General features: G+C 39.7%; 3 protein-coding genes across 6 annotated transcripts in view; 2 read left to right on the forward strand and 1 right to left on the reverse strand.

Annotated features, from left to right (window-relative positions):
• Positions 1–7,797, forward strand: si:dkey-103j14.5 (isoaspartyl peptidase/L-asparaginase). 2 transcript variants are annotated; one of them, XM_042433941.1, is made up of 8 exons: positions 1–287; positions 1,190–1,386; positions 2,704–2,846; positions 3,252–3,415; positions 3,992–4,110; positions 4,780–4,890; positions 5,080–5,239; positions 7,716–7,797. In XM_042433941.1, the coding sequence occupies exons 2-8, from the start codon at positions 1,200–1,202 to the stop codon at positions 7,738–7,740; spliced, it is 909 nt and encodes a 302-aa protein (XP_042289875.1). In that variant the 5' UTR covers positions 1–287; positions 1,190–1,199; the 3' UTR covers positions 7,741–7,797. The 2 variants fall into 2 exon arrangements, with proteins under 2 accessions (XP_042289875.1, XP_042289874.1); XM_042433940.1 differs by lacking the exon at positions 7,716–7,797 and having other exon boundaries at positions 5,080–7,501.
• On the forward strand, positions 7,780–23,526 carry phf3 (PHD finger protein 3). Of its 2 annotated transcripts, none has more exons than XM_042433938.1 (16): positions 7,780–7,880; positions 9,174–9,424; positions 10,109–10,225; positions 10,332–11,649; positions 12,486–12,762; positions 13,193–13,244; positions 14,075–14,195; positions 14,310–14,466; positions 14,584–14,700; positions 17,951–18,073; positions 18,170–18,314; positions 18,412–18,598; positions 18,686–18,833; positions 18,940–19,029; positions 20,668–20,863; positions 20,953–23,526. In XM_042433938.1, exons 2-16 carry the CDS (start codon positions 9,190–9,192, stop codon positions 22,740–22,742), a joined length of 5,073 nt encoding a protein of 1,690 aa, XP_042289872.1. In that variant the 5' UTR covers positions 7,780–7,880; positions 9,174–9,189; the 3' UTR covers positions 22,743–23,526. The 2 variants fall into 2 exon arrangements, with proteins under 2 accessions (XP_042289872.1, XP_042289873.1); XM_042433939.1 differs by lacking the exon at positions 7,780–7,880 and adding an exon at positions 8,022–8,322.
• The window catches only part of eys (eyes shut homolog), a 170,822-nt gene continuing 168,057 nt past the window's right edge, over positions 23,521–26,285 (reverse strand). For both annotated transcript variants that reach the window (XM_042433937.1, XM_042433936.1), the window contains one exon: positions 23,521–25,494. In XM_042433937.1, the coding sequence (XP_042289871.1) occupies positions 24,302–25,494 (1,193 nt within the window). In that variant the 3' untranslated portion in view covers positions 23,521–24,301. The remainder of the gene's footprint in view (positions 25,495–26,285) is intronic.

Genomic DNA, 26,285 nt, shown 5'->3' on the forward strand with positions numbered 1-26,285 from the left:
AATACATCCAGGGGCTTTGCTTAGGTGGCGAAGTCTTGACCCGCCCTGCTCTGCCTCTGATTCGCTAGTACTTGTTGCCTTCGTTGGTGTGATTGGTTAGGGTTAGGCTAAGAATATCGGGGTAAGCCAATCAGAGGCAGAGTAGAGTGAGCCATGACTTCGCCATTCTAGGAAAAAAAAAAAGTTGGCGAAGTGTACACTTGTCTAACTTCCATGAATCACGTGACTATGGCGAGGACATTCTCTCACGGGAAGACGTGATTATCAGTAGAAGATCAGTGAGAAAGGTAAGACCATATTTCATCCCCATCAATACATGTTGATTCAAACAGGTGTATAACATGAATAACAGACAGCTGCTGTGTGGTTCACATGTATGCAGTCTGATCAGTTTAATACACAGTTTATAAAGTGTGTTTACGTATTACTGAGTGAGAGAGGCAGAGCAGGGGAGAGTTACCAAAGTATTCTTTACCATGACAAGTTAATTATGAGGGCTTGAAAAGACGCAATGCCTTTTGATGGGAATAAAGTGGAAGGGGAGAGAAAAACTATAATGGTAAGTAATACAGTAATAGTAGGTTAATTGGAGAGAATTATGAAGGTGTTCATTTTGCAGAGGAAAACAATGATGGGACAATAAAGGTATGATTCAAAGTAATCAAATAAAAGCACTTTGAGGACTTCTTGTCCATGTTAGCTTAAAAGTTTAAAATGAATTCCTGACCTTGGAAACAGTAGCTGACAAAACAGTCTCACCTCAATGTCCATTAAGTAGCTCCCACTCTGGAGCTTTTGATCAGATTTTGCTATCTTGATCTTGAGGTGTGAGTCTGTTTCCATGGTGAAGAATAGAGTCTGAGTTAAACTATAACTGACACACATGGCACAAAATTACCATTAAAAATCATTCAACCTTACCCCTGAGACAAAGGCACAGAGGTTTTATCATTATCTTATAAAGGCTTTCCACATTCATTCCTACAATCATTAAAAATGACTCATTTTGAATTACCAGTACAGTTTTGAATTAAATATTTGACATGAAATGGAACACTACAAATTGAAGGTCTTGGACAAGTGTAACTAAACCTGGAGGACACAGAAAATATTGTGTAGATATCAGTAAACCCAGTTTGTCTTTTCGAATGAACTTGTGTCCATAACCTGCTTTGCCTTTTTCTTGCAGGAATGTAAAGATGACAGCCGTCATAGTTGTACACGGTGGAGCTTGGGCCATACCGGATCATCTCGCCAAGGCCTCCGTTGATGGTGTGAAGGCTGCAGCATGTGAAGGGTTTTCTGTGCTGAAAAGAGGAGGATGTGCACTGGATGCTGTTGAGACAGGCGTGAAGGCGCTGGAAGACAACGCTGTGTTTAATGCAGGTATACACAATTATTCTGTCATCTTATTAGTTTACAATTTTAGAAGCAGCAACTTTCTGTTTCACTCCGATAAATGAAGGAAACATTCTGCTGTCCACACGGCAGCCAATCACCAGCCTTTTTTGTAATGAATTAAATAAACTTAATATGCAGCACACTGTCTCCATCTCCTGGTGCTGACGCAAAACTCTGCACACCACCACCCACCTCTGGGTGAGGGGAGGTTATGTTGCTGACTTAATATGGGACTCATCCTCGTAATCTGGTATTATCCCAGATGGAGTCTGCACTAAAATCTAATCTACATTTTAGATTATGTCTGGAAACTATGCTGCCCTGCCCCAACTGTATTTCCTCCCTAAACAACATTTTCCCTAGACATGAACAACCTGAACTGTTGAACAAAATAACACACTGCTGGTGTTTTAATTAATGTTTGATCTTTTGGGGATGAGTCCAAAAGCCTGCATGTGGCTTTTTCTGCCTGAGTCCAGGACTGAAAAAGACAACAACATAATTACAGAGTCCATGTATCCCACCCCCATCTCTAATAAACGACCTCTTGACAAAAGTTAATCCCTCGCCCACATGTCACAACAGGCTAAAATAAGTTAAAAGTTGAACCTAAAATAAAGTATGTATGAGCCTTAAATATTTTTCAGTCAAGGTTTTTTCTTTACTAATACTTTACATAGTGATACATACCCTCCCCCTAACAAATACAGTTATGTCAGTGCAAATACAAAACAAATACTGTCAACATTCACCAACCTGAGTGTTAAAATATTAAATAAAACTTACTACATTTTTAGAAAATTAAGCTTCGTGAGAACTACAACATGATATATTACATAATCAGAAACTACCCACATCCCAAGTACTGTGCTGTGTTGCTGCTTCAGTATTGTTTTGTCACCACCCTGTGGACTTCTGAGGATGTATGCATGCAGCATACAATTGAATACATGGAAAGTGAGGAAAAGTTAGAATGTGATACATTTTTAAAGCGTTTTTGGCCATTTTAAGCCTTTATTACAGAAAGTGGACAGAGGAGAATAAGACATACAACAAAGATCCCCTGGCCAGACTGGAAACAGGGTGGTTGCATGTTTGGTGGTTCAACCCCTGAGCTACGATGGCACCCTCCCAAAAAATGTGACTAATTGTGGCAAAGGTTTGCACTCCATCATGTGTCTTACAGTTCACAGTGGTTCTAAACACTTTACTGGCTCCAACAGCTGCACATTGAATAACTGTATCAAACATTAGTCTGAGCTGTTGTTTAAGTTAGTGACTAAATGTGACATGTAATTACAGGACATGGAGCAGCACTAAATATGGAGGGGGAAGTGGAGCTGGATGCCATCATCATGGATGGAAAGACACTTGCCAGTGGTGCTGTGTCGTCAGTGAAGAACATTGCCAACCCTGTGTCACTGGCACGGGCAGTGATGGAAAAGGTGTTGTCTTAAATAATTGACTTTTGTCTCTATTTAAAAGAAACAATAGTAGATTACTAATGGTTAGAAAGGAAGTGATACGGATCATTTTTATAAATGTTAATAATGGCCAACAGTATTTGAATCCAACAGTCTGTTTACCATTCATAAAAGAAATCTTAAATCCATAGACCATTGTACTTTCACTAAGAAAATTAAATTGTTGTGTATCAAAAATTACCAAAAAAGTAATTATTTTTTTTATCTGAAAAATATGTAATGTTTATGGATCTTAAACTGAATTGAATCTTAGGGGAACTGTGTGGCAGAGAAAAATAGCAAAGTCTCATTGATTCTTGTTATTTGAAGAGTTATATTATCTGTTCTAATTTTCCCTCACATATTTGCTGCCATGGAAAATCTTAGACTCACCACAGCATGCTGACAAGCAGAGGTGCAAACCTGTTTGCAGAGGGCATCGGCGTGGTCACAGTTCCCACTGATACGCTGGTTACCGAGTATGAGAGAAAAGAATGGGAGAAGCATGAGAGTTATGTTACTGGTGTGTTGGAAGATTTCAACTCTAAGTGGTAGGTTGTGACTTTATTTTGACCTGTTCCTGCCTGCACTTAAATTTCTTCATAAATCTCAAGACAACACCCTTTCAGCCTGAATAGTGTTGACAATATCCTGAAATATATAAACTCACTCCCTTTTCAGAGAATGCAGTGGGTGTATAAAAAACATGATTACATGTGGTCCTCTTCAAACCAGATGAACTGGATTTTTATGTTTACTTTGCCCAAAATCACACAATGTTACAATGTGACTTTGACACTATTAGGCTGATAATGACTTCTAGGTAAATGCCTGCTCAATTTTAAACAGCCCCTGTATTCTGAAAAGCTTGATGCTTTTATATTGAGCCATAGTGAATGAGAGGACTTATCAGCTACAGTAGTAATAAAATATATATCTACTTGTAGTTTACAGCATTGCATCCCTTCCTGACAGTCTATCATTCTGTTCCTTAAAGTTGATATAGAAAAGGTGCATTGTCTAGTTAAAATGCTCATTTTATAACGTAACCTATGTACACGTCAAACATGGTGGATGTACATATATGTGCATTCTGTATTTGATAATATAACTTTTCTTCATTCCAGGGCACATGATACTGTCGGTGCAGTTGCTGTGGATTGTGATGGAAATGTTGCATGTGCTACATCAACTGGAGGGATCCGAAATAAAATGGTCGGCAGAGTAGGAGACTCTCCGATTATCGGTATGATTTAATTCACTTGCACTTATTGGACTCTTAAACACGTCTCTACAAAAGTTTTTGTAGGATGAATGTATCTGTCATACCATCTTATCTGTCATTTCTCTGTCGTCTATCTGTCATCACTCCCTGCCACCGTGTGGCCATTCAGAATGAATGATACTACTAACCACATCAGTACATCTGAAAGAACAGCTGCTACATAGCTGTTATGTGAGAAGGTTATTGATCAACTAACATTTGGAAGAACTGTTGAACATCATCAATGGTAGGTGACTGTTTTTAGCAGTTTAGAAAAATGCATTAATTGAAGCCAGAGAACTGTGATGAATGTTGCAGGGCCAGTTGCCATTTAAGTTATGTTGAATAATAAATACTGACACACCAGTGATAACTTAAATGAAAAATGAAAAACAGAGTTGTGATAATACACAGAGCTTACTAAATAATGGGCTTAACTTTTTATGAATCAGATCACATTTTATGAAGTCATAAATTGCTTATTAAAACAGGTTAAGATTAAATTTATCAATTGAATTATCTCTCAACTCTGTTATCATTCAATGTTTGTTGAGTTTCACTCCGTTAGGGGATAATAATGTGTGAAAATTCCTTATACAGATTAAAAATAGTTGATTTAATGTCCTTTTCATGTTCTCTCTTGTGAATAAGGCTCTGGAGGATACGCAGACAACTTGAGTGGTGCAGTGTCTTGTACCGGCCATGGAGAGTCCATCCTTAAAATCACACTGGCCAGACTCATTCTTTCACATATTGAACAAGGTTAAGTATCACATTTGGTGAATTTCTTCTGAATATTTAACCACATGTACAGTCTTTGGGGTTATTTCACTGCTTTTGCCAAATGAAATGATCTTGAGGTTTTTAGAATATCATGACATGCCCACATATTCACTTTCTAAATGTCATTTGTTAGTTGACTATTTCATATTTCCATTTCCCCCTGCTCAGGTAAATCAGTTGCAGATGCTTCACAGTTGTCTCTGAGCTACATGGGAGACCGCGTCAAAGGTGCAGGAGGAGCTATCGTAGTTTCTCCATCAGGGCAGTGGGCAGCCACGTTTTCAACAGAGCGAATGGCTTGGGCAGCTGTGGAACAAGATGTTCTGTGGTATGGATTAGACCAAAATGAAAGATTTAAAGAGCAGCTGTCCCAGTAACCATTTTAACAGTCTTTATCCTTATCAGTCATAGTATTGATCCATGCAATAGAGAAACATAAATCAAATAATGCACATTTTCTTCTTTCTAATTTGTGATATCCAAGCTTCATGTGTTCAGTGACACATACATTGTAAAAGATAGAGATCATGAATGTTACACTATACAAGTCTCAACATCTGAGTCATGTTAACATTTAGTCTATACAATTGATAGCTGAATTCTGATTGCATATGACATATGCACATAGGTAAAATCAGAGCAAAGAACTGCAGCATTGGTGGATCACTCTTTAGAGACTGTATTAAAGGTACATTATATAAGATCAGACTGTGAACAATATAATTGAATGAAAGTAATCAGAAATGTATCTGTAAAAGTTATTTCTCAAATTTGATAGACTGTTAATTTAAGCCAGTATTCAAAGTCCTTGTATGAAGTTGATTCTGGTCATATTGTACCTTCTTAAATTCAACTTAAAGAACTTCTATGATTCGTGATTTTTAATTCTGAGCCTTGGAATGAAGAAGTCTACTAGTTTTCAGTGCTGCCGTATGCTGAAAGCAGTTAACTAGTGGATAGGATAGAAAACCAGCTGTCATCCTGAGAGTCGCTCCCGTTTTTAGTAATTATTTATTTGATTAGTTGGCATTCAATAACAAACACTGAGTTTAAAGCTGAGCCAATTAATTGATACTGTGTGTCTGTGAAATGTGTCTGAGGGTTTTTCTCACCAAATGTTTTTCAGTGTCATAAATAGCTGTTTTTGATGCTCTTCAAGCACCTTTAGTGAAATGGACTGTTACCGGGTTGTTAACATAACAATGGCCTTATTCATCAGCCTCTACTTCATTTGGCCTGCAGTATTGTTGGCCTCGCTTCATGCTTTGAAACAATGGCTGCTCAACTAGGAACAAAACTCTTGCTGTTAACGAATGTGATTCAGAATTATAATTAGATAGGATGATCATTTGCTCCCATTGTGACTGAAGATAGAGGGGCAGCTCTGAATGACTGAGCTGCCCCTTTATTTAAAAACTAGTCAAAGAGAAAAGTACCAGTTTCATGTTTTTATAAGACTTACTGACAGTGATGTCACCTCCTAAACTGGACAGTTTATTTTTTGTAGAATTTGTAGTAACATTTTCATCAATATAGCATAAAAATAATATAGGTAAACACAAAAATAATGTACATAGACACTAACAACATTATCAGAACCTTGATTTGGTTCATTAATTATTGTTATCTGGAGAAATTTAACATGAAATTCCATCAGCAACAGTTGTCTTTTATGAATCTATTGTTCTTCCCATGCAATATTTAGAAAATATATCCTAATCTTACTTAAGAAAGAATATTTTTCTATTTTCTTAGGAGGGTGAGGTATGATGTAACCTTAAGGGGAAGATTAATATTGGTCTGAAAACAACAAACAGTTTACGGAAAAAAAAAATGCTATAAATCTGTGTTCTGTTGATAGTAGCTTCAAGGGATAAAAAACAATTTCAATCCTCATTCTTTTTGGTTCTCAGAGTAGGCTGAGTTATTTCTGTTGCTCATATTGTCACAGAATCCTTTATGTAAAATTAATTCACGTGCATGTACAATTTTAGTGATGGTACTGTATTCTGTGTAACTGAAAAAATGTCTGATTGTGTGATTTCCTAAAATGATAATAAAGGATAAGTAAGTCAGATAGTCAGGTGCTCATATAAACGTTGAAACTCGTTTCCTCGTTTTGAGCAAAAGTGTATTTAGAAGTTTATCTGAAGCTAATATGAGGCTTCAGCTGTCTGAGTTAGTCAGATAAAGTGGAAATCCTCCACATTTGCAGACTTTTTAGTGAAACTGCAGATATACAGGGTTTTCCTGTTCAGCTGCAGTGGAAGGATTGTAACAAAAAGAGGGAATTTGGCACAAAAAAGTCTAACTTTGAAAGATATTGAACAGGACGAACAATGATTGGCCAGTATGAACAGGACAAATGATTATGATCGGAAACGCATGTGTCAATTTGTACACCTGAGTTATTTTAGGATGGACTTGGAAAACTGTGAACCTATACCATATGTGTCTTATTTTACATGAGGGGGAGAAATTACAGTAGTATTTTGAACAATGTAGAAATGATTTAACTCCAGGCAAGAAAATGTTAAATGTCTCTCCTTATTTCACTTTGTCACGGAAATAAACTCAACAGTTGAGCACACAGGGAGCCTCTTCTTTGTCAGTGTGTGAGCGTTTTCTCCCATATGGTCATTTCCAAGTGATGAATGCTTTTGAAAAGTGGACCAAAAACAACACATTTTGCCCTTAAATACAATAAACCTCCCTGAAGTCTTTCTACAAAAGTGTAAAGATTGAAAATCCTAATGTATATGTGTGTGTCGTGTGTTTTTGTGTGTGTATGTGTCTACAATCAGTTGCTGTGCTACCTATAAACACTAGCCACGTGACAAGCAGCGCTGCCTGTCAGGGGCTTTGCAGCAGCGGGGCGAATGACGGCAGAGTTAGGGGAAGTTACTGGGAGCTGCTGTGCTAGTATGTAACCTTACATGAACTGGATACAGCGTTGCAGTGAGAAAGAGGTAAGAGACGTATACATATGAAAGCTCGTAAATATCCATACAGCAAAAGTTAGAGCATATGCATGTGGGCGTGATCATCTAACTAGCAGCAACCAGGCTACAAGCAAACTTGGTATCTAAGGCCTGTGCTAACGCGAGCTAGCCAGCCTGGCTGACAGATTTAACACCGAGCTGTCTTGACTTCATATTTAACGCATTTTATGCAACATATTTCAGCGTTTCTGGCACACGTATTTGTTGTGTATATAAAGAAACAGAGCTAACGTAGTCTGTTAAGGTTTAGAGTTGCCTTGGGTGGTAACTTCCTCCACAAGTTACCGTTAGCCTGCTAACATATGAGCGTGTTGTTGTTAGCCGTGCAACGTTAGCAAGCTAACCAGCAAACAACTCTCTGGCACCAGCAGAAACTGGTCGCTTCTATATGGACATGAAGTAATATAAGGTGATATTAAATTGTGCCGTCAAGTGACCTGTACTAGACTAAACTAATATAGTGTAGGTTGTGTTTATGCACTATTCACTTCTGGCCTGTTTCAGGTTGTGCAACTTATTTGATCAGCAAATGTTACACTGCGGGTCATTTAACATGAAGTTGGCAAAAAAAGAAGAATTCACTAGCACTTACAAAAACAGATGTTTGGCAGTGCTCAAATTTCTACTAAACCTTGTTGTCTGACGGAAATTGTTCAAACTGAGATGCTGTCAACGTTGTTTTAACGTTGCAGGAGGTCAGTAAACCATTTAGCATATGGAGCTGATGCGGGAAGCCCAGAAGAGAAGTTTTTAGCTTTAAGTCAAGCTATGTTTAACAACTGTAACATATACTTAATGCACAGTAATTTAATCTAATGTGACAGCTATCCTCTAGAGATGATACACAGACACTTGTTGTAACTTAATTAACGCTGTAACATTATTAATACTGTATGCTTCACTGTAGTTCACACTGTTTCTTGAACAGTAGTTTTGCCTCAGATACAATTGAAGCACACAGTGGTCCCCTGAGCCCAGTGAAGTGCACTCTGTGCTGCTGGGATGATGGTACATAGTAGCTTGTAGTCTTGAAGCATTAAAAAAAAAAGGTTATTAGAGCCTGCTTCTCATGCAGTCACGCTCAGTAGTTTCACCTGTTTATAAACATTTCTTGTTTATCTTTCTGAGGATTGTTGTGTTGTGCTGTGTTCGAATACACTAAGAGAAACTAAACCGGAGTCACATTCCTCGTATGCGTAAACATACTCGGCCAGTAAAGATTGTTGTGATTCTGATTCTGCCTGTGTTGTTTCCATACAGGAAGGCAGCAGCATTCATGGATATTGTGGACACCTTTAACCATTTAATACCCAGTGACCAGTTGGATGACTCCCTGATAATAGGCCAGAACTTGGAATGTGAAGCCAGTAATGAGTTTGGGCCAGGACTCGGACTGGAAGATTCACTGAAGAACATGCTCAGTGACAAAGATCCCATGTTTGGATGTGCAAGCGCTCAATTCAATCTGCTGGACAATGAGGACTCCACTTTTCCAATTGCTAGCTCAACAGGTATGTCTGCAGACAGCAGTGTGTAAAAATAACACACATGTGGTTTCAAATCAGGACTAAATTCAAAAGCAAAGTAACATATTCTATCATGTAAGACTTTATTATAAAAAGTTATTCATAATGAACTGGTATAAAAAGCATATACAGCTAGTGTTGGGCGTGAAATGGCTCATTCATTCTTCAGCAGTGATGGTTTTCTGTGATGTTTGTGCTCAGTTTTCAATTTTACTTTTTAGGTGGTTGAAAAAGAAAACCATGTAGGTCACCTAGGTCTCCTTAGATTTAGATATGCAGGCAAAATCCTGACCTTGTTATAAATGCCTGTATGTACACAACCATTTTAATTTCATTGTAAAGAAATAAAACCACAGTTAGATATTACAAAATTTAAACAGTGTTTGTTTTACTTGAGCATTTGTGTTTTTAAAAAATCATGACACTGGTTCTTGGTCAATATATTTTGTATTGCTGAAGGATGAAACAGCTGAGGGAAATTCTATTCTAATAATTAGTTTGTTGATTTTTGTTTTTTTAATGAGTTTTTTATGTGCCAGTGTCAGTCAAATTACTTGTCAACCGTTGTAATTGACTATTGCTGTTGAAGAATGTTTTTGAGTTGATAATTTGGCCCTTACACTGATACATTAAAAGATAAACTTCATTTATTTGTTTTTGTCGTGGCAGGTCTTGATGACGGTTCAGCATCCACAGGCCTCAGCAGTGAACTGACAGTTGCAGAGACCACAAAAGTCAAGCGGCCTATCGGCAGGCCGAAGAAACGTCCTTGTAATTTAGAATTAGGTAAGCCTGTGCTCATCTAGATCTCTATTTCCACCATATGACACCTTTTTAAATTAGATATGAAGTGACACATTTTTCTATGTTTTGCTTCCTCTTGTTAAAACAGAAAATAGTGGCGGTCCACAACCTGCTAACACACCCGCCAACATCATGACCAGAGGACGACCAGGAAGGAAACCAGCCAACAGGCTACAGAGGTCTTTTCTGATCGAGAAAGGAGTTAAAGGCGCCCAGCTGAAGAAAGAATTAAATCTGGGAGGGCGTATCAATGTTAATGATCTTGATGGTGGATTATGGCTAAAGCCTTCAGTTGTATTAAGACGATTGACTGTTACAATTGGAGGATTTAAGATCGAGTTACTTCCAGGACCCTCTTACACACAAAATATTGATGTAAGCTTTGAGGATGGTTTGACATACGGTGGGGACATTGGATATGCCGTGTTGCCTGATGATACTGTCAACGTTCAGAATCCCGTACCGGAGAATGCGGCAGAGACGGATGTAAGTGAGAAGAGCTCTGCTGATGATGCACCTCTTGGGCTGGGCCCGTATGTGAATCCTAATGACGTGCAGACAGCCAACGGGACTGTAACGGGGAGCGCCTGCACGCAAGAGACAACACTTGACAGTCAGAGTGTGTCTGAAAAGCACAATCCAGCCAATAAAGAAAAAGATGGCATCAAACAACCACAAAACAATGAGAACAATGGAACTACTGTTAGTAATGAGATGGATGTTAAGGAAAAGCAACAGACTGTGGACAAAAATCTGCTTAAGTCTAAACAAGGACTGACTTCTAATAAGAACAAGAGCTTGGTTTCATGTAAACCAAGCAACGCGATTAAGGGATCTAAAGTTTCCCAAAATATGCCATCCAAAGTTATCCAAAGAGGAGATCTGCACAAAATTAAATCTCTGAAGGAAAAGAAAAGCATTGCACCTTTAAAAAGGCCTGGAGATAACACACAAAGTGAGCCTGCTACTAAAGTGCAAAAGATACAAGGCACAGGAGATCTTAAAGTGAAGCCAAAGTTGCCAAGTACCCCCAGTCCCACAGGCAAGAAGATCCCATCAGCTGTCAACCGTGTTAATGATCAGCAGGGTCCAACCAAACCTGCTCATTCTCACAACAGCGCCAAAGTTGAGACCGCTCAGCCGACACACGGCCGTCCAGGCCATTCTTTAAAAACGCCTGAAGAAGGAGGGCAGGAAAAGGCTAAAATGAAAAAGCCAGAAAAGATCCTTCAAAGACAAAAAAGTAAAAACGCAAGAAGCATCTCTGTGGACGAGCCGCAGCTGTTTATTCCGGATAATGCCCCTGTTGTGAAGAGGGAAAGTGCTGATGAGCAACCCGCTAACAGTGAGACTGTATGGGATGGAAACAACTGCTGTGGTCTGTGCAAGAAACACCATAACAACATGTAAGTGTTGCACTTCACCTAAATATACAGAAGTACGATATCAGAGCTCTAGTCTAGGCAGTTTAATTATTCAGCCTCAATTACTGTATATTTTAGGTTTAACTTGACAGAAAAAGATATTTAATTTGACAGCTGTTTTTTTTTTCTGTTTGTAACAAAACTGAACAACACTGAGTTACATTTTCTCATGGCAGCATCGAATATTTGAGCGGTTTTAAGAATTAAGACAAAAGATGTGATTAAAGCTGAAACTAAAAATGATTTTCATAATCAGTTAATCTGCAGGTTACTTCCCTGATTAAAGGGTTAATCATTTTGTCTGTAAAACATCAGGAAACTGAAAAATACCCATTACAATTTCTTAAAATTGCTTTGTTGATGTGACGAACACTTCAAAACCTAAAGATTTTCATGTAAGACACGGAAAAGTGTCACATTTAAGAAGCAATAACCATGCAACGTTTTGCATTTTGTGCTTGAAAAATTACATAAACGATTAATTAAGCATCAGAATACTAAACAGATTAATTTTCTGTTTATCAACTAATCAGTGAATTGCAGCTCTAATGATGATAATGACGATGAAGGGGAAGTGAAAGCCAGTGAGCCACAGCATTTACACAACGGAGGAGGAAATCTCTTTTTATTAAACAAAGACCATGGGACTGCGTTACAGTCAAATGCTCTGTTATCTGGTTAAAACAAGCAGCTGTTTGAATAAACAAAAAAGGAATTTAAATATTGCTCTCAGTTTTGGTTCTATGGCAGAGAGCACTCAGGTGCTCACAACGATCATTTGCAAACACACCTTTTTACAATGGAACGGCTCTTTTTAGGTTCATGGTAGGCTGCGGTCGCTGTGACGACTGGTTCCACGGTGACTGCGTTGGCCTCGACCTGACGAAAGTACGTGAAATGGAGGAGGAGGACCAGATGTACGTGTGCTTGAAGTGCTGTGAGGAGGAAAGCAAGAAAGTGGAGCCCGAGGCCCAGAGCGCAGCCAAGCCAGAAATAAAGACTGAAGTACAGGATCATAAGCTGCCACCCAAGCCCAAGCCCAAGCCAGGACCCCCCCAGACACTCACATCAGGGGGGGTCAGACCAGTAAGAAAGGTAAGTCATGTCATTTTTTTTTTTTTTTAATAAAGCTGTTTGATTGTGTATTAAATAAATGTAAATCTTTTATTCATAAAGGATATGTTGTTATTTGTTTCCCCCAGCTAATTCATCCTCTGATATTAATCATAGCCAGTGTTACCAGTACATAAGGGTTTGTTGTGTTTTTTGCTTTTTGCTCTGCCCGCACACAAGGCTTACACAATGGTGTGTGGTTAACATGGTGTACTCACTAAGCTTATGTTCTCACGTAAAACTCACTTGTTTTCCTAAGATCTCATTCTGGGTTGTTTTTTTTAACTTTGGCAGTGAGGTATTGACATTTCATATGTAATATTTTCATGTTATCATTTTTGTTTATAATATGCTTTCTAAATATGTGGCAGTATTAATAATTGGGCCTTTTTTAATTTCTTTCCTAAAATAGGAATCTGATAGAAGGCAGTCCATGGACCTGAAAGAAGCAGCTCATAAAACAGGTATTTTTTGTAAATAATGACATAATTCATATTTTTGTTTTTTTCTAATACCCTGAGGTGGCTTAATGGCCAGACTGAGTATACTGGTTTCATGGTTCAATGTTGCTATGATATAAACAAAATCAGAATGAAGACAATTACAAAATATGACTAAAAATTGTTTTATTTTTTAAGAGTATACATAAGGTTGCTATAGGTGTCTGTTACTTAAATTGGAAACTTTTGAAGACCTTTTTATAGCGGCAGTTCAGATAAGACATATGACAAATTTCATCATCAAACATGCCTCAAGACATCAGTTATTTATACAGTGTATCTGCACATCATTGGAAAAGAAGAACATAAACTACATTTCTGAAACCAGTGTAATCATTTGTTGGTGACAGGTTTGAAACTTGACACAGTCTGATTTTGTCATAACCTCCCCAAAACCTTGACACTGTTGATATTTTGAAATATAACACAGTTCACAGAAAATGGCAACAGAGAGTGAGGAGGACATTTTCGGATTTTGAAATACTGTTGGACATAATTAAAAAACATAAATAAATAAGGGAGTGTGTCTGTAGGGTCTCTTAAAATAGCTGTAATCTATGTTGTGTCAGTTCTGTTGTTCTGTTTTAGTTGTGATGAACCCCACCTGCAACTTGATTTGTTCACATTCTTTGTTCAATTCAAAATAATAAAAAATACCAATGTCCTTTTTGTTAGAGATTAGAAAACAGCAGAAAATTCAAACATCTCAACCATATATGTCACATGTGTGTGTGTCATGGAATAACTCTGCATTGAAACTCAATACTGAATCTCAGTACATATTGTCTTCTTAGGTGTTCACATGAAACTAGAGACAAGAAGTAAGACTCCATCTTCAGCTTCAAAGAAACCTGCATCTGTGGAAGAAATCAGGCGGAGTGTGCGTGAATCTCTCAAAGAAATCCTTATTCAGAGGTAAGAATGATTTAACATTGTTCGAATGCTAAAATGTACATTTGCTTTTTTATTCTAAAGCTTTACAAATAATTACCCAAGCATACCAAATATGTGATGCTTTCTACTTTTTAGGTTGAAGGAGTCTGATTTGAATGTCTCAGTGGAGAGGGCCTCTGAAGTTGCCAAGAAGACTGAGAGAGAGCTTTTTCACTTGTATAAAGACACTGAAAACAAATACAAGAACAAGTATAGAAGCTTAATGTTTAACCTCAAAGATACTAAAAATAATGTAAGTACAGTTTTGTACTATTTCCATGCAAAATCAGTTTCTCAGTGTTGCATTTCAAATTCAATACAAAGTACTCACACTTGTTTTGCCTTTATTTATTTTAATTGTATTGTTTAGGTCCTGTTTAAGAGGGTTCTCAAGGGGGAGATATCTCCTGCTAATCTAATCCGAATGAGTCCTGAGGAACTGGCCTCAAAGGAGTTGGCTGCCTGGCGACAAAGAGAGAACCGACATGTGAGTAATGTTCAAATCATTTCTGTAGTTTTCTTCCAATTCTGTTTCATAAATTCACCACAATAGCTCACAATGGGCCTCATTCACTAATATGTGCGTAGAAATGTTCTTACTTTGCGCGCAAAATAAGAGTCCATGCGAAATTACCATCAGATTCAAGACACGTCGACAGGTGCTCGCCCGCAATTTGCAATCAGCATACTGCTACACCCCCATTTCTCGATACAAGGAAATACATTTGCTTGGTGTATCATAGAGGAAGTGGTGAAGTTGTTGTTAAAGAGAAGCATGGCTCCCAAAGCAAAAAAGCAGAAGAATTTTACGACTGAAGAAATTTAAACAATAGTGTCTGAGATGGAAGCCAGAAAAGGTACACTTTTCTAAATTGTTTCCTTGAGAGTGATGATGATAAAAAAAAAAAAAACAACAATGCGGTTTAGGCTGCAATAACCGAGGTGGTGAATGTTGTGTCCCCTGAGATACGCACTGTGGCTCAGGTAAAAAAGAAATGGTTTGACATTAAAGTTGATGCGAAAAAAAGAATAATAAACCAGAAGAAAAGAAGCAAACAGCCGGAGGACAAGGACCACCTGATCTGTCAGCCCGAGATGAGACTCACTGTAATTATTGGACAGACATCCATAAGTGGGATACTTCCAAGAAATGAGGGTGAAAGTGATGACATGCAGCACAGACTTTCACCCAGAGGTAATTTATTTCATAAATAAAATAAGATATTTGCAATTGACTGTTTTTGTAAATAACAAGTACAATGCTATCAGGATAACATTTCCATTTTAGTCAAATGAAAGCAGCAATGCAAACAAAACTTCAAATTTGAATTGTAGTCCCAGATGATGCTGGAGTGTAGGATGACGTGCCGTCAACATCTCACTCCCAGCTGCCAGCCACACAGTCCACTTCCCAAAGCATGCCTCAGGAATCTCGTCGGCATGCCAGCGTCCTGACTACCAGCTGTCCACAACCAGCAGGCTCTCCTGGATGCCGTAGCGTCAGGCATGAAAGACATCATGAAACATTGGAACAATTATTGGATGTCCTCACTTATAAATAAGTGCATATTTTGAAGTGTTGTGTGTTTCATCTGCTTCAGAAAAATGTAGATATGCTTAAGATACAGTATGGTATCCTACGTGTTTGTGTCCAACATGGAAAAGCCAGTTATTTCGTAACAGTATTACTCAGTTTGCCATTTTAAAATTAGGCATTTTAACTTACCGTCATTAGAGATGCTGCATTAAGTCATGGTGAGCCTGAACTGGAGCCCTGCGGGGAGATCCCACATTTGGTTGTGCGTCATGTGGCCTGCAGTCTAGTTGCGGCTCTCATCCAGGTGGTAGGGGAACGCCATGAGCCATTGCAATGTTGTGAAGGACACAGCATGCCAGAATGATCCCGTACACCTTCTCTGGGGTATAAAGGAGCTTGCCCCAGCTGTGTCCAAACACATCTGACGGCCCACGGGCAGCCCAAAGGTGCGCTCTATTACAGCGCATGTGGGGGGCCTGCACATGGCACCTCTTGAGGGGTTAAGGGATTGGCAAATGGGGTCATCGGCCATGTTTTTAGGCCATAGTCACATTCGCCTAAACAATATAAAATATTTTAACATAAGGAGAATAGAGTGTTTAGATTTAATAGCCTACATAAAAGATGCTCACCAACAAGCCATCACATCATTTCTCACAGCTCCTGCCTCCAAACACATTCCTTCTGTGCTGTTGTGTAAAATGAAGGAGTCATGGGTACCTCCTGGCTATTGGGCCACAGCGTTGAGTATGGGGCAGTCAGCATCACAGATTACCTGCACGTTGATGGAATGGTAATTTTTACGGTTCATAAATTGGATGGAGTTGGTAGCTTTGATGCGCTCGTGGGTGCAGTCTATTGCTCCAGTAGTGTTTGGCATTCCAGCAGTGCCATGGAACCCCCTCTCCACACTACTCTTGATATTGTTCATCATAAGGGAATTTAACATGGTTGGGCATTAGCCTTATGATGGGTTGGCACAGCTCAGAGAAGGTTGTGAAATCCCACCCTGATCTGCTGTTTCCCTCTGAAATGTCCCTGTAGCCAGAAAACGGATAGTGGACTTGAACCTAAGAAGGTAAGAGCGGTGTGTCTGATGACTTAGATGCTGCTCCAGGGCAGCTGCAGCAAAACTTGTCTCAGCAGTTGGAAACGGCTGATAAGCCATTTGTCACTCCCTTCAAACTTGTGTCGGTCTCTGAAGATGCGCTCTCTCCTGAAGGCAGGGGCTGTAATATCTTCCAGCAAGGCTAGATATGCCATCTTAAAGGCCTTTACACCAGGGGTGTGACGAATAAACGACACAGAAATGCAAAATACTCACCTGCAAATATTTGCATCAAAACTAATCACACCGGCAGTGATATAAATTTGTGACAGAAACACAAATCAGCGACAGCTCATTCTTCTGTCAGTCAGCCTGGTGAAGGCAGTTTGTCCAGCCGCTGTCCTCTCAGCTCCCCAAGAGCTGCACCTGACAGACGGCTGCTTCTGTGGACAGAGACACTGAACGCAGATCGGAGTTGGTGTGGATTGAACAGATATAATGCTCTCTTCTTCTTTTGTCATGAGGAGGAGGAGGAGGACAAGATCATCATCACTGGATGATGTCAGCATTGATGATCCAATTGGTGGGAGTAGCTGATCATTTAAGGCCAACTCAGTAAAAACGATGAAAACCAAAACTGTTACATTTCAATATGGACATTCTCATATACTCCATTGTAAGCTAGGACTGGGACACTCAGTTTTTATAGTTGAATATTTTGAATTATGACAATAATTGATGAGGATGAAAGGGCATCAATTTCATGGTTATTTAATGCATTTGCGGTTTTAATATGCTATGCATTTAGTTAAAAGGTCTGTTTACATTTTCTAAGACAGCTAGGTTTCATCATTTTTGCATACACATGGTCTGAGGCAGTTCTAAATTCAGGTGAGAAAATATTGATGAATCCCAGATTTGTGAGTAAAATGTTCATACGCATGATGTTTGTGAATGAGGCCCAATAATTCTGAAGTGAAAGTTAAGATCAAGTTACTTGCCCTTTTAAGTTCTTAGTAAACAAAAAAATGAAATATTTTACTTCAATATCTTTCCTGTTGTTGATATTTTTGTTAAAATGGATGCCTGTATTTTGAAGTGGAAACATTTTAGTGGCCCTCAAAAAAACAAATTTTGTTTTTCATTTTACAGACTATTGAAATGATTGAAAAAGAGCAAAGAGAGGCAGAGAGACGGCCGATCACTAAGATCACACACAAAGGGGAAATTGAAATTGAGAGCCAAGAACCAGTGAAAGCACCTGAGCCTGCAGAGGTAAGACTAAACATGAACACTGCATTATATTTGCACAGAAAAGTAAAGGAGGATGAGGTGTCTAATTGAATTTCTTTTTTTCCCTCCTTTTTCCAGCTTGAGCCTCCCCCCAAAGCGACAGAAGTCTCAGCAGAACCTCCAAAAACCCCAGAGAAGAAAGAAGAGAGTACCAAAACAGAGAAAGACACTACCAACCAACACAAATCTCACTTATTTGACCTACACTGCAAAATCTGCACAGGTATAAACCTGATCTCAGTCACTAAGCTCCTCTTTAATGCCATGTCATTACCTTCAGTTACCGACTTGCTGCATCTTTTAAAATTATCCTTTATAAGGTCGTATGGCACCCCCTGTGGAAGAATCACCAACCAAAGTGGTCAAAGTTGCTACTACTGTGGTTAGGAGGCAGTCCACCAAAGCAGACGAGACAAAGAGCACAAATCCACCTGCAATTGACGACGACCTTCACCTCACCGTTTTAGAGGAGAGCTTCCGGAGTGCTCAGTCAGGCTACGACGGAAGGTAAGCAGTCATTTCTGACACTTTGTATGGTTCTTGTGTGCCACTTATTTTTGGACAGATGCTTCATTGCTGCTATAATCGTCACAGATCGGATCATAAAGCCGGAAGAGATGAAGAGGCTGCTTTCCTTTCCAACTTGAAGTCCCTATGGCGAGGTTTCATTCATATGCACGCTGTGGCAAAGCTTGTGACCAAAGCTTTCCCTGTATCAGGCATTCTGGACAACTTGACTCAGGTAAGGTGGACACAATTTAACAAGTTTAGAGTTTGAACAGCTGCTGCAAAGTATTGTACATCATAAGTATGTAAGTAAGTAAAGTTTGTTTTCAATTTTTCAATAGGACCTTCCAGACAGCATTCAAGTTGGCGGGAGGATAAGTCCACAGACAGTGTGGGACTACTTGGAGAAGATCCGTGCAACTGGAACTAAAGTGAGTTTTTGGCAGCTTTCTTTTTAAAGGGATTATCCACCCAACTGTAATTAGGACTGTGCGATATGACGATATACAGACGGGTGACAAATTAAAGGAAACGCCAACATAAAGTGTCTTAGTAAGGTGTTGGGCCACCACGTGCCACCAGAACAGCTTCGGAGCACCTTGGCATTGATTCTACAAGTCTCTGAACTCTACTGGAGGGATGAACACCATTGATCCAAAAGATATTCCCTCATTTGGTGTTTTGATGATGGTGGTGGAGAGTTCAATTGGGTTCAGATCTGGTGACTGTGAAGGTCATAGCATATGATTCACATCATTTTCATACTCATCAAACCATTCAGTGACCCCTCGCGCCCTATGGATGGGGGGCATTGTCATCTTGGAAGAGACCACTCCCATCAGGATAGAAATGTTTCATCATAGGATAAAGGTGATCACTCAGAACATTTTTGTATTGATTTGCAGTGACCCTTCCCTCTAAGGGGACAAGTGGACCAAAACCATGCCAGCAAAATGCCCCCCACAGCATAATAGAACCACCAGATCCCCTCACTGTAGGGGTGGAAAAGAGTTGCTCTTCTGTTTTTCCCTACATATCGCACTAATGCATGAGCAGTACATTCATCAAATGTGTGCTGTCAACCACAATTTCCCTATTTACTGATGTCTTTCCCATAGATCTAAATACAGATGTGAATTTAGTCACTGTTCGTATTGAAACACAACAGCCAGTTGAACAGTCTTTATGATCGCAGCTCCTTCCATCCGTGCCCCAACAGTGAACCCTCTTTCAATGTCACTTAGATCTTATCCTCTTGCCATCTTGATACAATATCAGAATCAACTGGGCCTGCTCAGCATTTTTATACATGCCACAGAGCATGATTGGATGTTAATTGCTTAATTGTACCATGCAGTTGACCTGTGTGGAAGCATCTGCATTTGTTTCTTCAGTCATTTATTCAGGTTTTTCCTTGAATTTGTCACCCGTCTCTATATCATGTGACGACACAAAAAACATCTATTGTTTCATATTATGCTCTATTGTTTTCGTTGTGTCGCAAGTCACTCTCTTTACGGCAATATTTTTCATCATTTGGACTTACAGTAACATAACCAGTGTAGTCGTCTTCAACTCTCCACTGCTTACGGTCTCTCCTCCACTCCGCTGAGCCCACTGAGCCCCTCCCGAGGTGGAACAGAGAGCAGATGTTAACTAACACAACCATAAATGATGCAGTAGAGACTATGTTTACTTGTTATTTACCTAATTTATGTGCACTCCTTTCATTTTAGCTCAGTGCTAGAGTTTCAACTGCATTTCTACGTCATTTATGATCACGCTACTCACCTCTGTGCTCTGTGGTTCAGCAAGGGCGGTGCTGCTCCTCCACACACATACCATGTGCACACTCTTGGTGGGCACAGACTAGAAACTATTTATTCATTGAATTCACAGAAAGTGTGCTATATCATGATAGGCATCTGTAACGCAATGTAATCGTAATGTAGAATTCAGATATTAAATGCTTTCATCTATAATTATATATGATTTTTTACTATACCTATTAAAACTCTTCTCCATAGAGAACTATTTTTACTGACACTATGCTTTTTCTTTTATTAAAGGAGGTGTGCCTGATTCGCTTCGCCCCTGAGACAGAGGAAGATGAGATCTCTTACACTCTTCTATATGCCTACTTCAGCAGTCGTAGGCGTTTTGGGGTGGTGTCCAACAACTTGAAACAAGTGAAGGACATGTATCTCATTCCCTTAGGTGCCACTGAAAAAGTACCACACCAGCTTGTTCCCTTTGATGGGCCAGGTAACCTGAACTCTCGTCTCTTATAATTACTTTCTCTCTGTGAATTAAACATTTCTGATCTTTCAAATTTAAATCTTATGATTTGACAGGTTTGGAAAACAACCGTGCCAACCTTCTCCTCGGACTGATCATTCGCCAGAGACCGAAAAGGGATTTCCTTCCTGTGGAAATAAACAAAACTGCAAGGAGTATTCCTGAAATCACACCAATCACTGTTTCCACAAAAGATACACAAGCGACGGAGGAGGAGGATGAGAAATTTTACCTCACTTCCTTGACAGCTGCACATAAAAAAGAGAAGGACAAACCACTTAACACTACTGAAGATGTCGATGAGCCAATTACAGAGTCTTTTGAAGAACCATCTGCATCAGAGGAGACCAACAGTCAGGAAGCCCAAAAACCTTTGCGCTTTCTTCCTGGTGTGTTAGTTGGTTGGGGTGGGGAATTACCACTTCCACCAGATGTCGGAGGAAAGCCTCCAACAACAGGAGATGACACCCAGAAAACCCAACCAGCTCCAAAAACAGAAGCATCCACTGGTGGGAACTCGAAAAGTACAACAGCTGCTGCACCACGAGAGCGCTTTGTCATTAAGAAGAAAGAAGCTAAACCTGTTAAAGCTGAACCGGAGCTCTCCATCCAGACTGATACATCTGCTGCTAACAAGCCATCAGGAAAAGACGCTGCAGCGGCGCCACACAGCGCGTCCGTCTCTCTGAAAGATAAGCCTCCAGATGTATCGACTGAAGCATTCCTGGCAAGCTTGTCAACAGCTCCGAGTGGGACTGAAACTAGTAGCACTGCTGCAGCAAACAAAGGTGACTCCTGCCTTTTGTCTGAAACTGAAAAAGGAACGACTGAAGGGAATTCTTTGTTGCAGGCAGATTCCCAGACTGCTTCAGATAACACAAATAGGTCAAAACCCCCTTTAAGTGGAATATTGAAAAAATCTTCTGCTTATTCCAGTGTGAATGAAGATAAAACAATGGTGCTACAAAAGGATAAAACCAGCCACCCAGCTCCTTTGAGTCCTAAACCTGTTCCTGTGTTGAGCAGCAGCAGACATGATCCAGTTACACCATTTCACCAAGGATTTTTACAGATTTCTCAGGCAGAGAAAAAACCTGAGCAACAAAACCAAACTATTCGATCATTCCTGAGTGAGAAGGAAGATCCTGGCATGTCTCAATCTGGTGCTATGGTAACTCCGACTGTATACCCTCCCACAGTCCAAGGACCACAAACAGTGTGTTACCCAGAAGCCTCTCAGCTCCAACATAACTCAATAACAGAACCAGCTCTCCCAGTATACAACAGCGCTGCACCTTTCCCACTGCAGCAGCAACAGCCTCAGGTACCTGGCAGCTATAATTACCCATCTGGTCCTCCTCCTAACACTTTCTCCACCACACAACCCCAGGATCAGAACCATGGTACACCGTGGGCTCAGGATAGCGTTTCACATGCTCTTCCTGGACCTGAGTCACAGTACCCCGAGAGTTACCCCGAACCATCTGGCCGACCTCCCTCCCTGGCCAAAGTCAACAAGCGTCTAGAGGAGCGATACAGTGACCCGTGGGAGAGGCCACGAAGCACAGAGGACAGAGACCATGGGAGGCACAGCCACCACAGAGACTCCCATCACGGGAAAAAGAGCAGACACCACGACCGGGAGAAAAAACACGACCGCAGCCACAACGACAAGTACAGAGAGAGGAGTAGGCATCACGGACACTCAGACGACCGCTACGGTGAGAAGAGGAAAGAGAGGCACCACAGTGACGACTATAGCAGCCGTCACAAGGACAGACACAGACATCGACGGGACTCTGATTATGAGAATGGACGGAGAAGTTCAAAAGACAGTTACTCATAATTATGTTTTTTTTTTTTTTTTAAGTCCTGCTAGAGAGTGTTCGGAGCTCTAAGAAAGAGACTTTCAGCTTGTTGATCACTTGGCTGGTTCAAACCACTTCAGCTACTTGGGTTGCTAGTGGAGTTTTTTTGTTGTTTTATTCACCGATCTGCAGCTTATATGCCATTTCCCTCATAGAAGTTCCATTTTATGTTATTTACAGTGCAGCCAAAATGAGCTATCATTTCAGTGGGATTATGAAGATCATTATGTTCTCTTCAGACCAACTCAATATTGGAACATTTTCAATTTCAAATTTTTAACCTTTTTATTGTATATATCGTGTTCATATTGAGCTGCTGCACTGACCACAGATGATCAGTTAATGTTTTCAGTCTCATGGTAACATACAACTCAAGTGTGGATCATTTGGTGAAAAGTTTTAAGTTCAGACATTTGGCATGAATGTAACACATAAAACTTTTAAAGGACCAGTGTGTAGGCTTTAGTGGCATCTAGTGGTGAGGTTGCAGATTGCAACCAACTGAATACCCTTTCCCCCCTCAACCCCTCCCCTTCAAAGTGTGTAGGAGAACCAACGGTGGCTGTGAAAAACGCCAAAGGCCCTCTCTAGAGCCAGTGTTTGGTTTGTCCGTTCTGGGCTACTGTAGAAACATGGCGGTGCAACATGGCAGGCTCAGTGGAAGAGAACCTGCTCTCTGTCGATAAAAAGGGCTCATTCTAAGGTAACGAAAACACAATGATTCTTATTTTCAGGTGATCATACACTAATTAAAACATACTTATGAATATTATATTTCATTTCTACCAAGTCTGTTCCGCTGCCACTAAATCTTACACACTGCACCTTTAACTGAGGACAGAGATCTAAACAGTAGCTTTGTTTTTTTTTTCAAACGGAGTTTGTTTTAAATTGCTTAAATATTTTATTTTATTTTACTTACTTTCTATTGAAGAGGTATGTATATTTTGGCTTGTAATATACATTAGAAATGAAGTGTGCCTTTGCACTGTGTGTTTATGTACAGTTCGTAATAAAGCTAATCTTTTTTTATTGTTGATTATAAAAAAAACACTTCTCATATTTCTTTGTACAGTAAATGTATTAAAGATAAAACCCTCTGAATACTGGATTTACTTTGTACTATTCTAATGATTTTTAGACTGTAAAGTCAATATCTTCTAAAACAGACAATCAGAGCACAGAGACATGAATTTGTGTCAGATGACATGTTTGTGAAATGTGTCCATTCACATTGAACTAGTGAGTGACTCTTTGGGATTTTGTGTTTGAGATATTATATCCAAATGATTGTATTTTATGCAGCTCCGACTGTCACTGTGATCCTTCAGAAAGTCACAAATTGACTGAGCTATACAGTGTAAAAACAATTAGTGAAATATGTTTTAGAGTGAACTTTCCCTTAAAAAACTACTGCCAAGTGTTAAAACACCTCAAAGACTAGTTTGACATCATAAAACACAACTAATAAGTTTTAGATCAAGTCACAAAGGAACTTTTCAAGTATTACAGCTGAAATGATTTACATTTTCTTCTACTATTCATTGCCTTCATAAACATTAAAGCCCTCACTATTCTTAAGAAACAGCAGTGGCCTGGTATCTTCAAACAAATAAACATTTCTGAGATTTCCTTCGAAACCTTTTGAAAAAATCCCAGATGTCACTATTGATACATTTCTGTACAGTTCAAATCCTCCAAAGTAAAGCTGCCCCCCATAGTTTAGGGCTACGTATCGCTCGAACGGGTCCACGTCTTCAATAAGGATCCTCTTGTTGTTCACGAAAACCTGCATAATTGTGCTGTTAAAAGATATGGTGACGTCATGCCACATGTTGCAGCATAGAGTCAGATTTCTGAACATTAACGGGAGGGTAAGTCTCTCTCCGAGATTGACTGCAATTTTGAGGTGGCCTCTCTCAAGTCCAACTGCGAGGTAGTCGTCATCTTCCTGTTCTGCCTTTCCCATCCACGTGATCAAACTGTCATTTGTGCTCGTGCGAAAGCTGAAAGAAACCCGTGTGTATTTCAAATTTCTCGTGTTGTATCTTGGGTCCCAGTATTTCACATATGAGTTTCCCACAAACTTGAGAATATCTGTGGGTATTTCAGTGTCACAGTATCTCCCTCCCCATCCTAAGGGACATATGCAGCTGTATGATGTCACATTAGATGCAGCACATAAGGAACCGTGTTTGCAGATGTTGCTCACACAGTTTACAGACTGGTTACACACAGGGCCGGTCCATGATGGTGGACATATACATGTGAATGAGTCACTTCCTGTTGCCCTGCAGCGACCTCCCTTTTGGCACACCTTGTATCCGCAGGCAGTTCCGTCCCAATCCCCTACGTTTGCTCCGCTTACAGCCCCCTTCTCATTTAACTCAAACTCTTTCCCGTTGAGAATCAGTTCTCTAAGGCCGCCAGTGAAGCCCACCGGCTCCCCTTCAGTTGCGTCTGTGGAGACTGAGCTCAGAGTGGACACGCCCCCGACAAAGATGTCTGTAGCAACATCGAGGGTGGTCATCCCCTCAGTCACGTTCTGTCTGGCCTCCTTGTTGTCCAGACTTAGGAAGCCTCTGTGTCCAATACGGCCGGCCTTCACTGTGTGCCAGGTCCCGCCGCGCGAGTCCACTCTCTCAGCAGACTGCAGGACATGGGTGCCGTCCCCCAGATTGTATCGCAGCTGCACAAACCCAGACGTCAAGGAGAGGCAGAAGAAGTCTCCTGTAGGAAGAAAATAAAACAGCATTGCAGTAATGCATTTTATTAGTAAAAGTATTTTTACAGGGTTGGTTCGCACCTTATTTCTTCAGTAGAAAGTATAAAACTGTTGACAGCAGGGTCTGAATTATCAGAAAAACCATTACTTCTTGTTACTGTTTTTTTTTTTTTTTTTTTTTTTTTTTTTTTTTTACAAATTGTAAATGCAATGACAATTACGAACAAATCCCTACTGCAGAACCTGGAGAAATAAAATCAGGTTGAATATGTCTGTGAGTTGTGATTTTCTCCACTAAAGCTCTCAGATTGTTTCATTTGAATAACTGTTAAAGGCCTAAAGAGGTAAAACTGTCTGCTTTACAAGGATTAAGCAAAGATTAGAGAAAATGTTCTTAAAAAAATCTAAATTTGATGATCAAAACAATGTGTTTTCATCTCGATAGCCCTCATATTTATCTTTGAATGCTCAGACTCTTTAATTTTACTTTATGTTGGCATCATTTTTTATGTCTGTCAGTAGAATACTGCCTGACGTTTACTATAATCCCTGTAAACAACACACATTACATTAAGTTATGCTAATGAGGTCAACGCAGCTCCAGTATCAATTACAAAATAATTTTAAGTCGACATATTACTGTAGTCTTCACCTGACATACTGGTGCTATTAATGCACAACTTACTGTACAGTTTCATGCCTTTAAGCATGAAATAGATACAATTTAAAGAATAATTTTCCAATGAATGTACAGATTTTTGAAAGCTGCTCCAACTTTGCATCACATCATCTACTT

Source organism: Thunnus maccoyii, chromosome 14, assembly GCF_910596095.1.
Source record: "Thunnus maccoyii chromosome 14, fThuMac1.1, whole genome shotgun sequence".
Taxonomy (NCBI): domain Eukaryota; kingdom Metazoa; phylum Chordata; class Actinopteri; order Scombriformes; family Scombridae; genus Thunnus; species Thunnus maccoyii.

What these genes read in the sequence shown, in the direction of transcription:
- si:dkey-103j14.5 (XM_042433940.1), top strand. Translation starts at nt 1,200, where the DNA reads ATGACAGCCGTCATAGTTGTACACGGTGGAGCTTGGGCCATACCGGAT. An exon ending in GAAGATTTCAACTCTAAGTG is followed by an intron (nt 3,416 to 3,991) that starts GTAGGTTGTGAC and finishes TCTTCATTCCAG; the next exon opens with GGCACATGATACTGTCGGTG. An exon ending in TCTTTCACATATTGAACAAG is followed by an intron (nt 4,891 to 5,079) that starts GTTAAGTATCAC and finishes CCCCCTGCTCAG; the next exon opens with GTAAATCAGTTGCAGATGCT.
- phf3 (XM_042433938.1), top strand. Translation starts at nt 9,190, where the DNA reads ATGGATATTGTGGACACCTTTAACCATTTAATACCCAGTGACCAGTTG. An exon ending in CAGTCAGGCTACGACGGAAG is followed by an intron (nt 18,599 to 18,685) that starts GTAAGCAGTCAT and finishes TAATCGTCACAG; the next exon opens with ATCGGATCATAAAGCCGGAA. An exon ending in TCCGTGCAACTGGAACTAAA is followed by an intron (nt 19,030 to 20,667) that starts GTGAGTTTTTGG and finishes CTTTTATTAAAG; the next exon opens with GAGGTGTGCCTGATTCGCTT.